The sequence below is a fragment of the Lolium perenne genome, chromosome 4 (genome assembly GCF_019359855.2).
Source record: "Lolium perenne isolate Kyuss_39 chromosome 4, Kyuss_2.0, whole genome shotgun sequence".
Taxonomy (NCBI): domain Eukaryota; kingdom Viridiplantae; phylum Streptophyta; class Magnoliopsida; order Poales; family Poaceae; genus Lolium; species Lolium perenne.
The window spans coordinates 162,449,833-162,466,813 of record NC_067247.2 but is presented as its reverse complement, the minus strand read 5'-3'; the positions used below and the strand labels follow the sequence as shown (position 1 = coordinate 162,466,813).

At 42.1% G+C, this 16,981-nt stretch overlaps 2 protein-coding genes across 3 annotated transcripts; both read left to right on the top strand.

Annotated features, from left to right (window-relative positions):
- The first annotated feature begins 619 nt into the window (after window positions 1-619).
- LOC127294371 (uncharacterized) lies at window positions 620-4,658 on the top strand. 2 transcript variants are annotated; one of them, XM_051324173.2, is made up of 4 exons: window positions 620-1,095; window positions 2,253-2,366; window positions 3,175-3,772; window positions 4,051-4,658. In XM_051324173.2, exons 1-4 carry the CDS (start codon window positions 691-693, stop codon window positions 4,401-4,403), a joined length of 1,470 nt encoding a protein of 489 aa, XP_051180133.1. In that variant the 5' UTR covers window positions 620-690; the 3' UTR covers window positions 4,404-4,658. The 2 variants fall into 2 exon arrangements, with proteins under 2 accessions (XP_051180133.1, XP_051180135.1); XM_051324175.2 differs by having other exon boundaries at window positions 623-1,095; window positions 3,175-3,761.
- A 1,981-nt stretch (window positions 4,659-6,639) lies between these two features.
- On the top strand, window positions 6,640-14,718 carry LOC127294370 (disease resistance protein Pik-2). The gene is made up of 2 exons (XM_051324172.2): window positions 6,640-7,783; window positions 12,619-14,718. The coding sequence occupies exons 1-2, from the start codon at window positions 6,737-6,739 to the stop codon at window positions 14,536-14,538; spliced, it is 2,967 nt and encodes a 988-aa protein (XP_051180132.1). The 5' UTR covers window positions 6,640-6,736; the 3' UTR covers window positions 14,539-14,718.
- Window positions 14,719-16,981: the final 2,263 nt, after the last annotated feature.

Sequence of the window (16,981 nt, the reverse complement as noted above, 5' to 3'; positions counted from 1 at the left end):
GTAAACATGGGCCACCAAAGTCAAAAAGATGGTGCTACTGGCCAAAGGGGCCATTTAAGCATGGTGGGAGGGACCATGGCCCAGCCTGCTTTGCCAGGATGGGAGGAACGGCAGGTCGGACACCAGCGCCTATCCATCGTCTGTCCAGCTTGACCCGTCCATGACACAAATTTAGTGGATATATGGATCGCACATGAACAATCGGTCCGTTTGGGTCTTCCCGTTGGAGGCCATTTTTTAATTCATTTATCCACGCGAACCATTCCACACTGACATGACATGATAGGTAGCCCCGGTGAGGGTGAAGATGCCCGCGGGGGCCTTGCCTCCATACCCCAAATGATCTGTTGGTGCACCATGGCAGCATATGTGGGATGTTATTTTGACTGCTCCTCCTCACTAATGTAATACAAAGTTCCTTTTGTTATAGATTCACTCATTTTGATTATTTATTTTTATAGTACTATGTAGATTTATTTATTTTATTTTAGTATATATCTAGTCTATTTTAAAATAATTAAGGAAATGGTCTTAGGTTAGGGAACCGAGGGAGTGTCTTTCATGTGCTAGTGACACGCGTCAACCTTGGTCAATCACATCACATGACTCGCCAATTCGCCATCACTGCTCAAACTCCTCTTCTCCGCAAGCTCGACAGGTCGACAGGACAAAAAGCCCTAACCCGCTTCAATGGCGAAGCACCCGTCCTCCCCCTCCGCTTCCTCGCCGGCGCGGAAGAGCCCGCAGCCTACGCCGGCGGGGGATGCGATAGACCTCTCTGCCGCCGCCGCCGCCGCCGCCGCCACCGCCACCACCACTGCCAAGTCCGGCCCTAACGCCTCCTTCTCCTCCTCCTCGTCGCCGCCGGCGGGGTTCGTCTTCATGTGCAGCGGCGCGACGAAGCCCCAGTGCTTCAGCTACAGGGTTCTGGGCCTGCCACGGGGGAGGCTGGGCGACGTCTCCCGGATCAGGCGCGGCGCGGCGCTCTTCCTCTACGACTTCGACTCCAAGTACCTCTACGGACCCTACCGCGCCGACTCCGACGGCGGCCTCGACCTCGAACCCGCCGCATTCCAAGGACGCTACCCAGCCCAGGTACCGCCTTCCTCCACGCCCCTGCTCATAAGAAAATTGCCACGAGTTTTTTAACTTAAGATTTCACCTTATGGGATTCTAGATAGTATGGAATTTGGTACTAGGTAAAAAAATTAACTCTGGAAATTGTTCGTGTATGAATCTTTACACCATAAAGATTGGAGCTTGATGATCTTTCATTCGATATTTTACTGAAATGTGGGTCGTGGTGCCTCATTTCACTTTTCAGTGGCACGACATTGTGACAAATCATCACCAAGTCCCGATCTTTATGGTGGCAAATCCTTAATCACTGTTAGGCACAGTTATGGTTTGCCAGATGCCAAAGGGTGGCTTTCTACTGTGCTGATACAAGGGAGAGACATGAATCCAGAAAAAAAAAAGTTTTCACCGAATAAGGATCATGTAGTTTGGGAAGTTTGCGATATGATGATTGCTGGGAACTTGGGAAGCTGGTAACTAAAGGACTAGTTGTATATAGCATTGAGAGAACCTCAATTCCATTGGTCTGAGGGCGGTGATATTTCATTCTCCAGCCATACAAGCAATTTGGGTAGCCTGCTGTCCATGTCAATCAATTGTTAATTAATGTAGTATTTTACTGCTGGCTATGGGGATGAACATGTGACTGAGCATTGGCCCAACAGGCTACCACAGCCCATGGCATTACTCTTGTTGCTTCAGTACCTTGTATTTGTGATTCTGAAATCAAGAGATATTGTAATCGGATGGTGATTGAGTTTGCTTCTTTAGCTAGGACTAATGGCAGTTGCATGAGTCAGTTGGCGTCACAACAGCTTGTATTGCTTCTTTGCTTTCGATGATTGTAATGCTACCAACTTGGACCACAAGATCCAAGTTAAGGATGAAAGTACTATCTTTTTTGATACTTCCCTTCTGCGGTGACTGGCGTTAATATGGGGACATGGGAAAGCCAGTAATCAGTCTCAACTCATTTCTACTGCTATGACAGATATTTTATTACCTCTTATCTCCCAAAGGAATCCTGACAATTTTAGTTTTGTGTAATTTCAGTTCCTCTTTGCTCATATTATGCATTTCAGTTTGCAATTACATCCAGCCATCAACTTGATAAATTAGCTGTACATTATTATACTATTCTACCTTGAATGTTCACTGTCTTTCTATATGGGCAGGTCAAATTTACAATTGATGGTGATTTCATGCCAATCCCAGAGAGTAGTGTAAGAAGTGCTATAAAGGAGAATTATTCCCGTGGGAAATTCTGTCCAGAACTTACCGTTATGCAAGTAAGTAGTAATCAGGGTTTACTGATGTTGTGTATTTGGGGAGAGGTTGAAACAATTGTGTCGAATCTTTTTTTTATTTGTAACTCCTGTACAAGGTGGTTCGAACTTCATGCAGTGTGTCAGATGAACACTAATTCTTGGTTATGTATGGTCTTGTATATACATTAAACTTGTCAATTCACATCTTTTAGTGCCTAGTTTGAACTTTGCACAGTAGTTTCCCACTCTAGATGAGAAGGATATATGTAGGAAAACCGATAATTAGAAGAACGCTGAAACATGCAATCCATTAATTTAATAACTTGATGTTGTGGTGTAAGCATATGCAGAGCCATAGAGGCAAGTCTTGATTGAGAGAGACTACAATGTATTGTTATCACTATGACTGAACTTTGAGGGCTGAAATTTATCTTTTTAATGTCCTTTGCATTCATCTCAGCCCTTTATTTAGTAGAAGCAGACATTCTCTATGTTAACTGCACCCTGTAAGGTTTCTATTTGTATTTAAGATGATTGGTTTTTTAATTAAATTATTTCTTTGTCCTGAGAAAATAAGCACATTGTATATTGGTGAAAAAATGGATATAACAGGAACAAGTTCTTTCACTTCTGAATTTATTCTCGAGTTTCTAATTGGAATTACTGGTATAGTCCTTTCATATCAGTGTATCAGCTAGTTGAAAGCGGGTAGGAATAGCTGCTTTATCCTCCATCTTTACGTTCTGTGTTAATCTTACCAGTGTAGCTATGAACAATATCATACATTTACCAGCATTGCATTTTCATTGTTGTTGGTATTCTGTTGTAGGTTGAGAAACTGAGAGGATTGTTCCGGCCAATTACTGTACTGCCAGAGTCTGCTCCATCTGCTGATTACAGGCATTATGTTGATAACAGGCATCCTGATCCATCTGCTGCTTACGTGCCTGCTTCAGGTTTTCACCCAACACAGCCAGCTATCAACAGGCATCCTGATCCCACTACTTCTTACTTGCCTCCTTCAGGTTCTCACCCAACACAGCCAGCTGCTTATGTGCATTACCCAAGTGCTTATGTTCCTGCACAGGCTGCTCATCTGGTGCCACACAAGCCTTATGCATATCCATATTCTCACCTACCTCCTCCTAGCGCTCAATTCACTGCGCCTGCTTACTATGCGACCCCAGCTGGGCATCCGTATCAAGCAGGATATGAATCATATGATCCATCAGCGTCTGCCTACCACTATGCCCAAGCAACCCCTTCCTGTTATCCCTATGTGCAAACCCAACACCTTGTGCCACAACATGTCCCACGCCCTGTCTATTCTACTGATCCCTATTTTACTGCTAATCGGGATGATCCATATCGATTTGATGCTGTGAAATCTCATTACCAGGAAACAACTTCTGAGAGGTGTGTGTATGGTAACCACCAATTTCTCCAAGTATTTTCTGTTCCTTCATTTCTTCTACATGCAAGCTATTTTTCAAACCTATTTGTGTACATATGTCAATGTTGGCTCATTGATGTCCGAAAGCTGTATTGTTCATCTACTCTAGATTTTTGTAAAAAGGAATTAGCTGCAGAGACAATGTAGATACACACTTCATGTGTTGGAAAGCCAACATTTATTTATGTTTTTTTTTGCTACATGCAGAAATCATTCATTGCGCTTTTTTCCTTGTATATTTTTATATTTCAGATCTGCCTATGGTGCAGCACATGAGAACTTGCAACTTGTTAGGCAGTATGGGTATACCCCAAGCAGCGAAACTGCAGCACCTGAAGCAGCTACCACGAACTTGGGGCTTGTTAGGAGTTATGGATCTGATCCAAGCAGTGCAACCGGAGTGCAGTCCAATGTTGATGGAGCTGCACCGACGATCTATTCATATGCAGGCACCCCAGCAATCACCCAGGCCGAGAATGTTGCCGCGCCATCGGTATACATTGCCGCGGCTGCACCAGCTTACCTGTGATTGCTTTGTGTCCATCTTGTGTTTCTTTGCTTGCATGATCTTGTTGAACCGAGATAGCTCCGCTTTGTCCGTTTGAGTGTTGTCATTGTGCCCAAGGGACTGGGAGTTCGGATCATTGAAGATGGCATCACCATCCTTACCGCTGATATATTTGGTATGCTGTATAAAGGGATTCAGTCGCTGCCCTTTATTACGTTAGACTGGTGGTACTAACTGGTAGTTGTTTGTGTCAAGACTCTGGTGGTATGTACTGTAACTATTCTTATGCTGTGAGCAGAATCGGCATTGCAATGCCCGTGGAGTCGTGATCTAACGAGTCTCCCTATCTCTACCTGCTCGTTCTTTTTTTTTTTTTTTTGGAAAATAAGTTACGTATCTATTGAAGCGTAGACGTATGGAACATCAAGATTAGGTAGGTTATCATTGGCGTGTTAGTGAAAAGATAATCCGTCTTTGGGAAAGACACAAGATAGTTAACGTGTTGCTTTCATCCTAGTGGCCTTGTGTGCTACAATTACAACTGTAAGCAAGTTTCATTACAAATCCAATGCCATCATTTCTATGTCACGTCGTAGATTACATACGGAGTAATATGAGCAATCATTAGTCAAAGCCTTGTCTTAACAAATACAAAAACGTTGTACATGTATACGCTGAGCAATTATTTGCCGCAGCTTTATATCTCCAGCCTACGTCAATAAAGTACTGTTTTTTTGGAGCGAAAGATGAATTGAGTATATCTTATCAACTGTTTGCTCTAACATGCACATTCAGCGTTGCATCTCTCCACGGTCTCCGTACCAACTGTTAGTCGTCCAACATATACAAAAAGAAAAACAAACGAAGCTGACTCATCCCCAGATATGATTTTCCTTCTTGGAGAAGCTTCGTCATGAGTTATGATAAGTGGTTATAAAGTCAAGCGTACGCTACCCAGAACGTCAGGAAATTTCCAGGAACAACGTCATGAATTTCAAGGAACAACGTCATGCCATTCGTCTACCTTTTTTTTTTGCGAATGTATACATGTTTATTTCGAGATGGAGAGTTTCCAAGGAAAGTCCCATGTAATTTAACAATAAATAAACCACGGCCGGCCGGCCGGCTGCTTGGACGTTTTCTTTCCTTCATGGAGCGAACTACATTGAGAAACCGAACACGCCTCTGAAATCCCACCTAACTATTGAAAGTAAGATTAAGAGATAGCGAGAGATTGACAAACAATTCAACTATTGTTATTGTTTTCATTGTAGGAGCGAGTAATCTTTGTGTATAAGGAACTCACTACGTTGGTTGTACCAAGACAAAAAAAAGGCATGTTATGACTTGATTCCATCACGAATCAAACATGTCCAAATCTAGTAATTCACATTGATGTAGTCACTACATCTATCAACTGAGAAGATAGATAATTCGCAAAAAAAAAAAAAAACTGCAAAGATAGATGATTTTATACTGCCATTGATATATGTACCGGAAATAGTGGATTTCACTCATGTCTGGATTTATACCCTCTATGTGGAAAGCCGACCTTATGCTACACGCATTGTTTTCCCACCACTTTGTTGTTTTTATCCCCTATCTAGAAGGAAACATACTGAATCTAATAGAGGAAATATATTTGGAAGAACAAGGCTATTTTCTTCTTGGATTGCATCCTTCAATTGTTTGTGTTCAAGCGAGTGGTTTATACTACTCTAGCATGGCCATGATTTTTGGATCTGAATCATTGTGAAGATTGTTTGCAATCATACAAGAAAAATATTTGTCAACGGTTGTATGCTTTGCTTATGATTCTCCAGAATCGATATAGTTGGAGGAAATCACATGCACCTTTGATGACTCTCCATGATTCCCAACACCAATATGCGGGAGCAGGGGTGTTTCTTGTCCCAGACGGTATGTGCAAGGTATTTTCCATGTTAAGTTGATCAAATTATAAAAAGTATGATTTAAGATAAACTCTAGAAGTACACTTATTCGTGCATGGAAGGAGTATCTTTGACCTGCTTTATAAGAGGGTGCACTCATTATGTTGCATGTTTCAAGAAAAAAAAATACTATTTGATTCGTATTCGAATAAAGTTTCTAACCATGTGACAAGTAATATGGGATTGGGGACATAACATAATTCACATAGACCTTTGGTAATGATGCACGTGTGTAAATCAGGACGGAGGCAGTATCATGTCAACTACTACGTTCGATGGCCGGTACGTATACCCCAAAGTCCAGCTCTCAAGTGATGGGAAACTCACTTTTGCGAATTGGCTATGCGAACGACCATTGATGTGCCCACGTCCAGGTTATATAAGCAAACCGGCCATTAGCTACATATCGTCCCAACTCTATTTGAGCATTAGCTAGCGCTGATTGGGGGCAAGGAGGGAGAGAGATAGCGTTAGAGAGATGGAAGCCACGGCGGTGAGCTTGGCAAGGTCCGTCCTGGACGGCGTGCTGAGCAGCGCTGGCTCCGCCGTTGCCGACGAGGTCGCGCGTCTCCTTGGCGTGCCGAGGGAGGTGGAGTTCATCCGCAACGAGCTGGAGATGATGCAATCCTTCCTGAGGGTGGCGTCGGCGCGCCCCGACGCAGCGGCGCGCAACGACACGGTGCGAACGTGGGTGAAGCAGGTACGCGACCTGGCTTACGACGTCGAGGACTGCCTCTTCGACTTCGCTCTCTACTCCACCACAGCCGCTTCTTCCTGGTCGAGGTGGCTCCCGGATTCCCTCGCCGCGCGCCACAGCATCGCCCAGCGGATCCGTGACCTCAAGCACAGCGTAGAGGAGCTCAACAAGCGCAACCTGCGCTACCACGTCCTCGCTGACCCGCGGGCGGGCGCCGCCGACGCGGACGTGGTCCAGCTCCAGCTCCCCCCTTACCACGACGTGCTGTCGGCCACCGAGCTGGCGTTCCAGGAGTGGGAGATCATCGGGCGGAGTAGTGAGAAAGAAAAGCTGGTCAAGGAACTCATGTCCGGCGGAGACGGCAGTGCGCTGGCCGTGGTGTCGGTGTGGGGGATGGGCGGCATGGGCAAGTCGTCGCTGGTGAGCATGGCGCGCACCGACCCGGAGCTCCTCGACGCCTACGACTGCAGCGCGTGGGTGACTGTGCCGCACCCGCTCGACAACACCTACGAGTTCATGCGGCGGCTGAGGAAGCAGCTCGGGCTCGGAGCGGCAGCACACGACGAAAACGACGACGACGACGACGACATCAAGGAGCACCTCAAAGAAAAGCGCTACTTGATCGTAGTCGATGACCTGCTAAAGAGGGATGAGTGGGATCAGGTACGGCCCAAACTGTTTAATTTTCAGAACGCCAAGGGAAGCCGTGTCATCGTCACCACGCGGCGGAAGGACGTCGCCCTGTACTGCGCCGGGGAGGTGCACGACCATGTCTACGAGCTCAAGCCACTTGGGGATAAGGAGTCCAGGAATCTCCTATGCAAGAAGGTCAACACCTAACCTACTTGATTTTGCCAATTTTATATCGTCTCATTTCTTTCAATATATACTACGTACACTATCCTGCAGTCATCTCAAATTGCATAGTATTGCATCTTGACTTTTAAGTAGCAGTGTGCAGTTCTACAAACTCTACTGCAATTTTAAGTATTTTTTTCAAAATATAGTTTGTTTTGTATTGTGGTTGATCCCGCGGGATATGATTATTTTTGCAACGTATATGTTTCCAAATCCGTTTTAGAGAATTCATATCCGGTTTTGAGGAATCCGGCGTATAAGGATATCAGATTCGACACAAGAATATGGTCCCAGATATATGTATCCAGAAATTATTTAGGAGTGTCCCATGGTTTTTATCCGGATAATCCAATTTTCATCCGAAATATCAAAGGTAATAAAGCATATTTAGTAGATAGTGAGTTGCCAAGCTCGTCCATTAAACAACAAGTCACTTACATAGAGCACCAACGTTTATGTTGAAATGTCCCCATCAGTATCCACCTCCATAAAGCACCAACGCGGTCTGATCTTTGAAGCTTTGGTTTTGTTGAATCACGGTAGCATTTGAGTGCATGTGGATGGCGCCCTCGCTCCCTGTTGCTGAACAAAACATATGCCTAGTATGATTAACTAAGTTACAAAACTGAAATGGAGTTGTAACTTGCAAGATAGTTTGGAAGAAATTATGGGCCTTGGAGTTGATTAGTGTAAACGATGAATTACAATTGCCTCTGACCTACTGGATTCTAAATTATGCGAAGTGGTTGCAGCTTGCAACATAAGAAAATAATCGTTGGAACATGCAATTGAAATATACTAGAGGCTAGAGCGCGCCATGGGGCGCTTCCTTGACGATCATCTGTGCCCCAATTACAACCCAAGAGATATGTATTATGTCAGATGTTCCTGTGCGCCCATTTGCAGGGAAATTTATATTAGTACGCACATGATACATATGGATGGACATGAACCATACAACATCTTCTCCCCCAACCTTACTGGTACACATCTTAACATTCCATTTAAACATGATACAAATTAACCACAAATAACATGAACAAACAATAATGCATACTTTGTTCAAGAAGAATTAATCACAAATGAGGAAATGTGTATGCATTTATGTGCCCACAAAGTTGGCAGCATGCTGAGTGGAACATTAATCTAGCTAGAACAACACTTCACAAGCCAACAAACATAAAGGAAGTTTCTTCTCAGCGTAGGCCGTCAATTTTAGCTCCTTAATTTAAAAGCCTTTGGCAGTCCAATGTGCACAGTTGAACTCTTACTTGCCTTGGAAGGATGATTTTGTTATTGTTTCTCCTGAGGACCCATACAGGACAGCAAAACAAATGAGGTTTTTTCCCATACTGACAAAGTTTAACTCGGTACAACACCATAACATGCAAGAATTCTTTTTCTAACCATCAAGATTTTTCTTCTCCTTTCTGGAATTACATCTCTGCACCAAACCAACATCTTAAGAAAGCTAAACATAAGTATTTCTTAGTAGCTTTGTTACCACCACTCCAAAGACAACACTTACATTTAAATGAGCATAGACCAACTCAAATTGCAAATAAAGAAAATTGGCAGAAAATGTTATTATTCATAATCCTAAGGAGGACATGATTTTTGGTGATATGCTCCCAAACGTTGTGCAGAATTACTACCAAAAGTGCACACAGAAACTGGAAAGAAAACACCGGGCAAAATAAGCAAAGGTAACTGAGGGAACATACCTAATAATGAAAGAGCGATGCTAGCCAGGGGGAAGTCATCAGATATTATAATAACCGTAAATTTAGCATCTTGAAATCATTCTGCCCGTGGCAAATCTGCAAACATCAAAACACCGTGGCGATGATTTGAAACTATATTCTTGGTGCAATGTTGTGAATGTGAATAAATATATTTCATAAAAAATATTACTAGGATCTTATCAGGGAAAATTAATTGGCGGGTACATTTCGTTGAAGATGCTTCCAAGTGTTGTGAGAGTTCATTTGAACCATCTGAAAAAAATACTCTCTTCGGAAGTTTAACACATCTATCCAAAATAAATAGAATCGGTTCGCCATAATTCTCCTTGGTACATGGTAAAACTAAAAACATATCTATATGTTTTATTACATGTCTGAGCTTGTATCAAGAGAAATCTTGCAGCCCATACTGTGCATATTAACGGAGCAAGTCTAAATTAAATTCCAGCGAGAAGCAAAGGAAATTAACTACTCTGCATATTATTCTTTTTTATTGACAAAATATGAGCATTAATTGGTCCTAAATCGATCATTTTATCCTGATGCTACTACAAGTACAATTATAAGGAAACCATGCTACTACAAGTATACTTCAAATTCACCAAGATTAGGATTTTATCCATTTTAAAGAATGGATAATCCTCTAAAAAGTGTAGGAGTGTAAGAGCATACCTAATGTTTTCACTGATTACATCAGATATACTCCCTCCATCCTAAAAAGGATGTCTCAATTTTTTCTAGATACACATGTATTTAGACGTGTTTTAGTGCATAGATACATCCAAATTTAGAAAAAGTTAAGACATACTTTTTAGGATGGAGGGAGCACAAAATTTTAAGTGTAGACACCACATATGATCTGATATTTGAGGAGTAGTTATTGCCAGGTTACATAGCATACCTTGGATGCAACACCCTTTGCTGGGCTTGAAAACCATGATCTTGCAAAGCAGAGCCTTCATTAAGATCTCCGCGACATGATCTAGCATGTATGAACACAATCTGTTAGGCGCATCAGCAGCAGTACAACAAAGGGCACTATATAAATCAGCGGCAACATTAATTGGTTACTTAAAATGAAAGAAAATTTTGGCTAGTACATGCTCTGAGAATCAGTAGGTGAATAAAAAAGTATAACGTCACACATCACAAAAGAAAATCAAGAGAGCAATTTTTTTTGGAAAATATTATCTACTGCATAGACAACAATCATCAATTTTAAATGCTATTAATATAATTTGACTTATCCCCAGTTTGCATAACTACTAACCATTAGTGTGAACACCCGAGTCGATCTATTTAGAATATCACTATAGCATTTGAAAATCAAAACTTTGCTTCACGGGAGCATACCTTTGTGCACAACAATAGCGTCGGTACCTGTAGGGTCATAGTTGAATAGCTATATAATCTCTAGCAATATTGCAAAATGTGGAATAGGAAAAAACAATGAACTATATTATATGCTTTGTTTCGGTATGAAAGAACCAATAGCTAGAGCCTGGACCATTTCAATCAGCAGAAAAGAATCAATCCCTCAACGGGCCGAATCCAAATCCAGTAGGCTAAACAAATGCGTGGTAAAATGAGGAGATAAAAAATTAAGAGTCAACTCACACAGGAAGGGAGAAGCAATGCCAAACATTGCCGGGAGGAGCCACGGAAGAAGCATATGTAGTTGATGAGGGCGATACAAAAGAAATTCTTAGTACTAAGATTCTACAACTCGACAATCCCTGCATCACATAAAAATGAAACAAGAGTTAATTTGTGAATGATGAAGGAGACAAACAAATGGGTGAATTATTTCAGAGATTTTGGCAATAATTTTATCATGCCTCAACACCAAGGTATACATACCCAACTGCTTAACTATCACAATCATCATACACCAAAATTAGTAAATTGGATTCTGCTCCTTGCGGAAAGGGGAACGAGCATGACCAAGTCAGCTGATCCATCTGTGTTCTGGCCTCTTCTTGTGCTCCTTTGTTGACCACTCACTACAAAATTAAAATGTAAAATGAAAACCTATGTTGAACCTGCTATGTGCAACTACCAGCTGATGCAGCAGTACCACATTCCAACACACAACCAAATTAAAAGATTAACAACAATGAAAATTCCACCAGTGACCAACCACTGCAATTTCCTTCATTGACAGCTGCATCCCTTGCTCTGGAGGTGCTCGTAGAAGAGATGGACTATTTTGAACTGAACGGTAGACTCATCATGAGATAGTATTGTTTAACTAAGGTGACCTCAAAAAATTAAAAGTGCACATAAAGCACAGTGATCAGTATAAATAATCCGTAAATTGTCTAACCTTGGCCCTCTTTGATTGGTTCGAGAATATTTTCACATACTTTAGGTCTCGGTGAATAACATGTGAGATGGCCTGCACACACATCTATAGCCCCCATTAACTACAAGATTAAGTTAGCCATGCTCGACCCTCCTAAGTTGTAGTTGTCGAGCTCTTTTGTTTTCCAAGTTAGTTTGGGTCTCTTTTAGTTTTGTAGGATTTGCATTCCTTTTTTATTTGGTGTTCTTGCTTTGTAAATGTAGAGACCCTACTATTCTGCTATTTTGGAGTTCTTCTAATGATTCAATATGGCACGCATTTAGATGTAAGTTCGAAAAAAGAGTTCTGCTAAATAAAATAACAAGGAACTCTCATATTGTGTAAGTACGCGTACCTCTCCTCTTTCCTTTCCATCAGCCTTTTCGACCAATCCGCGTGCCTTCTTTCTATCTCCCTGCCTCCATGCGCCGTCATGGTTTTTTATCACCCGCAAAGCGGCTCGCCCAGCCCCTGCATGCCAGATCGTGATCATGGATAGAACCAGATGGCTCGGTAGTACCACACACTTGTTCTTAATGGTGGCACGTGCACGGCAATTGAAAATATTTTTATATCTTGCTCCCAGAAATTCCACTTCGTTTTATAGCAGAACTAAAATGATGTTTCACTAAATACCATGCATGTTGACTTGAGTTTTTCATTTATGTTATTTTCTAGAAGACTCGATAATTAATTTTCATTTCTACCATTTGTAGGTCTACAAAACAACTAAGTGTAGTTTGCCTGTCGAACTGGAGGAGGAAACAAAATGTATTTTAGAGAGATGTCGGGGCCTTCCTCTTGCCATATCGACAATAGGAGGTCTTCTAGCCAACAGGCCCAAGACAAGCATGGAATGGATGAAGCTGCACGAACACTTCGGAGCAGAGCTGGAGTCTGATCTCCGAAACATCACAAATGTGATTGTCTCAAGTTATGATGGCTTGCCGTATCACTTGAAATCAATCTTCTTGTATCTCTGTATCTTCCCTCAAAATTGTGATATCAGATGCAATCGCTTGTTGAGGCGCTGGATGGCAGAGGGCTACATAGCAAAGAACCGCGATATGCCAGTGGAGGAAGTAGCAGAGCGTTTCTACAATGAGCTTATGAATAGAAGCATGATCCAACCTTCTAAGAAGAAGAAGATTATACCTAGCTTCGGAGTTGGTCATAGTACGATTCATAGCATGCTGCTGCAGATCATCCTGCCCAAGGCCATTGAGGAAAACCAACTATTTCTCATCGAGAAGCAATGCAATGGGGTTCCACAAAGCAAGATACGCCACTTGGTAGTGTCCAGATGGAACAAGGAGAAGAAGCTAGAAAATATAAACCTGTCCTACATTCGATCACTGACGGTTTTTGGTGACTGCCCTGTTTCTCTCATCTCTCCTAAAATGCGGTTGTTGCGTGTGCTGGACCTAGAAGACACGACCGATGTGAAGAATGAAGACCTTAGGCACATAGGAAATCTTCATCACCTAAGGTATCTTTCTTTGAGAGGAAAAAATATTTCGAAGCTTCCATCTTCGTTGCAAAACCTCCGGTACCTAGAAACACTAGACATCCAAGGCACAAAAGTGACACAACTCCCTCCTGGAATTGTAGAACTTGAGAAGCTACGTTATATTCTAGCTGGTGTTAAGTTCTCGAAAGATCTACTGCAGAAGGTGGAACAAGCAGAGATGGATAACCAGAAGACCACTCAGATGGGAAACATGGCAGCCTTTGTGTGCTGCAACCGTAGTGAGATTTCCAACAAGTACCAACTGAGTGTAAAGGCCCCCAAAGGTATCGAGAAGCTAAGAAACTTGCATATGTTGGGTGCATTGAATATTGGTCGGCTCCATGGTGTGGCAAGGAGACTCGAGCACCTTACAGACCTGCAAAGGCTAGGAGTAACAGTCACGGGTCTATCTGAGAAAGGAAGTCAGGAGCTATGCCACTCAATAGGGAAGCTCGGTCGATTGCAAAGGCTTGAAGTGCGATCTCATTCCCTTGGGTTTCTTGCAAAAATGGATGAATCAACAACACCAAAGCATCTAGCTTCATTGAAGCTACTAGGAAATCTATGCTTGTTGCCCAAATGGATCGCTTCGCTCAATGATCTGACCAAGGTGAGGCTGCTAGGGACAAAACTGGAGCAAGGACAAGTTGATATCCTAGGGAACTTGCGCAGTCTTGCTTTCCTTGGTTTGTGGGAGAAATCCTACATAGGGGAGTCATTGTGTTTCTATACAAGTAAATTCCCAAAGCTCAAATTCCTTGACATTGACGGGCTACAAAAGATTAAAATGGTGACGGTCCAGGAACCCGAGGTGAAATTCCTTAACATTGACGGGCAAGATAAGATCGAAATCAAGGTACACGCGATGCCTGAGCTTGAGCAACTTTGGGTGCAAAACTGCAGAGCACTGAGTGACAGTGTTGATGCCTTGTCTGGAGTGCCACATCTGGTGAACTTGAATGAGCTTCTTGTCATGCAGTGTGGTGAGAAGGAAAAACTTATAGAGACATTGCAATGGCAGATCAGTCAATGGCAGGTTAGTCTGCACAAGAAACGTCCCAAGTTCTTCATAGGCAAGATTATTCTCCCTGCAAGCTCACAGCCAAGCACGGCAGCCGGGCAATGAGGACTGAAGGCTTTTCATGATTGTTTAAGTTATTTTCTGTCAAATCTATGTACATTATCGGTTTGTTTTGTTTCATCTTGAGCTAGAACTCCAAAGAGTGGTAAATAACATTCCAGTAAATTAAGCCTCAGAACATGTAGTGAAAAAATGTATAAATGTTGTTGTCTTCGGATCAAGTTCCATACAGTTGTTCCAGCAAATGATACTGATTACTGCGTACCATATTGGCAACGTGTTCTTGCAGCAATAGTTTTTTTTACAGATGTTGTTTGCTTATCTACTTGAACTGCAAGCGGGGGTGACAATCTCTAGTAACTGCATGCCAGATACGACCACCGATATTGAACTACAGTGGCACGATCAATTTCGAACAAAGCACAACAAGAATATTGATCTTTCAAATGCAAGAGATTTGTTGCTTACTACGTATACTGATGAATTGATTATTAAAATTTAAATGTAATGCTCCACATCCAAACTTCTTCCTCAGCCAGAAGCCAAACTTTGATATTTGGAAGGCCAGAATTTGCCGGTGGTTCTCCACAGGTGAAAGAAGAAAACATTCTTCAACAAGTTCCGTTCCAAAACCAAAAAAAAATCTTCAACAAGTTCTGTGGGTGTTCAGCCCAGAATTGTAAACTTCCCTTTATATTATTATTTTTCTCATTCTTATGTACATACGTCATACACTAAGAGGCTCCTAAACACGAAAACGCTCCAGCCACAATTGTGTTTTTCATGTGTTTTATTGATACCCTTGTAACGCGAAGCTGACAATAACACCAAATGCTCTAAGGGTAACCACAGTAGAACACAATATATAGAAATTGTTGGTTACATCTATCAAACGTTAGCCTTGAGGTTCCACCGGCAAACATAGCTTGCAGCAATATGACAACAGTTATGTTTTACTCAGCTGTTAAGAATTGCAGGTGCTCACCCAAAGAAATACTAATTGATGATTAGAGGCAGTGTCAACATATATGCTACTAGACCATAAAAGCACGCTTTGCCACGCCCGTCCATGTTTGAAAATATCATAGATTAGCAAATAGACATTTGGACAGTTTCATCTTTTTTTGAAAGAATGATAGAACGACTCAAATTACAACAGTTTTGTGTGAGTCATACTTGTTTAGATCATTATACATTTTTAGTGGAAACAAGTCTAACCTAGGAAAAAAGAGAGGAAGAACAATGCCTCTAATTGTTTCCAGAAGATCGAGGTTAACACTACAAAAGTCACACTCAAATTCCTTCCCTAAGAAAAGGTTAGGAATTTTCTCAATACATGAAGTCAGAAGAGAAATTATTTATGTTTCTGATTCTGCCTCATGAAAGTCACAAATAATACTGATTAAACATATGCCAAGCACCCATGCACATCACAAGCCAACAACACTCATAACTTGATAAGGTGATAAGATTCAACTTTATCAACACCGCAAGAAACTACATCCTTCCAGGCAGTCTTGTCTGCAGCTCATGTTTTGTATTACATAATTTACATTAGGGCAGTAGCCACAAGGTTATCACAGACAATAACATCCCTAGACCACACACCCATCATAGTGCACGCAATATGCATTGACCACAGCGAAAGACATGCATGTGAAATAGGAACAAAGTTGTGAGCATGACCATGCGGTACAGGGTCTAGGATTAAAAGCAGCACCATTTACATTACTAATAGCGCATAAGAATAATCCAAAATTGAGCATGCATAAATTAAGAAGATATAGCTCTGAACTATGTCACGATTAACTCAATGATGCAGAAGGTGCATCATATCAATGAAAAATACTTCTAAATAAGTTCAAAATGTTCTCTTGCCAGTATAATCTATTAACCTATATTCTTAGAAAAAAAAGGGAGTGAAATAACTTCGTGGAGTGGTGGTCGTTGGCTGTGCGGACCGCCCCTCGCCAGCTGCGCAAAGGAACTTCGTCGATTATCATGCTTACGGCGTGGTGGATATGGAAGCACCGGAATGCGGCGGTATTCGACAACGCACGACCTTCGGTGACGTCCTTATTCAACGACATTAGGTCTGACGCGCGGCAATGGGCGGACGCGGGAGCCCGTGGTGTCCGCCAGCTCCTCCCCTAGACTAGTTTTTCTTGGGTTGAGTTGTATGGTGGGGTGCGCCCTTTCGGGGGCTTGTACATATAACTTTCTTTTCTATCAATGCATCGAAACGCAAGTCTTTTGCGTTTTCGCGAAAAAAAAGGGAGTGAAATAAAAACAGGAGCCACTTTTGTGTACTGGAAGGGAATGCAACGACAGCCACAGAAGCGGCAAAATCTAGAATATTCTAAAAACATTAGACCTGAAAGGCATCAAACAATATCATTACTTCTTTATATCTGATTTGAGCTTTGTAGATAGAGGGAAATAATTAATTAATAGTTTGAGAAATAACCTATGGGCATAAGGCATGCTA

Coding starts and splice junctions, on each gene's coding strand:
- LOC127294370 (XM_051324172.2), top strand. CDS start 6,737: ATGGAAGCCACGGCGGTGAGCTTGGCAAGGTCCGTCCTGGACGGCGTG. Junction 7,784..12,618: donor GGAATCTCCTATGCAAGAAG/GTCAACACCTAA, acceptor TACCATTTGTAG/GTCTACAAAACAACTAAGTG.
- LOC127294371 (XM_051324173.2), top strand. CDS start 691: ATGGCGAAGCACCCGTCCTCCCCCTCCGCTTCCTCGCCGGCGCGGAAG. Junction 1,096..2,252: donor AAGGACGCTACCCAGCCCAG/GTACCGCCTTCC, acceptor CTATATGGGCAG/GTCAAATTTACAATTGATGG. Junction 2,367..3,174: donor CAGAACTTACCGTTATGCAA/GTAAGTAGTAAT, acceptor ATTCTGTTGTAG/GTTGAGAAACTGAGAGGATT.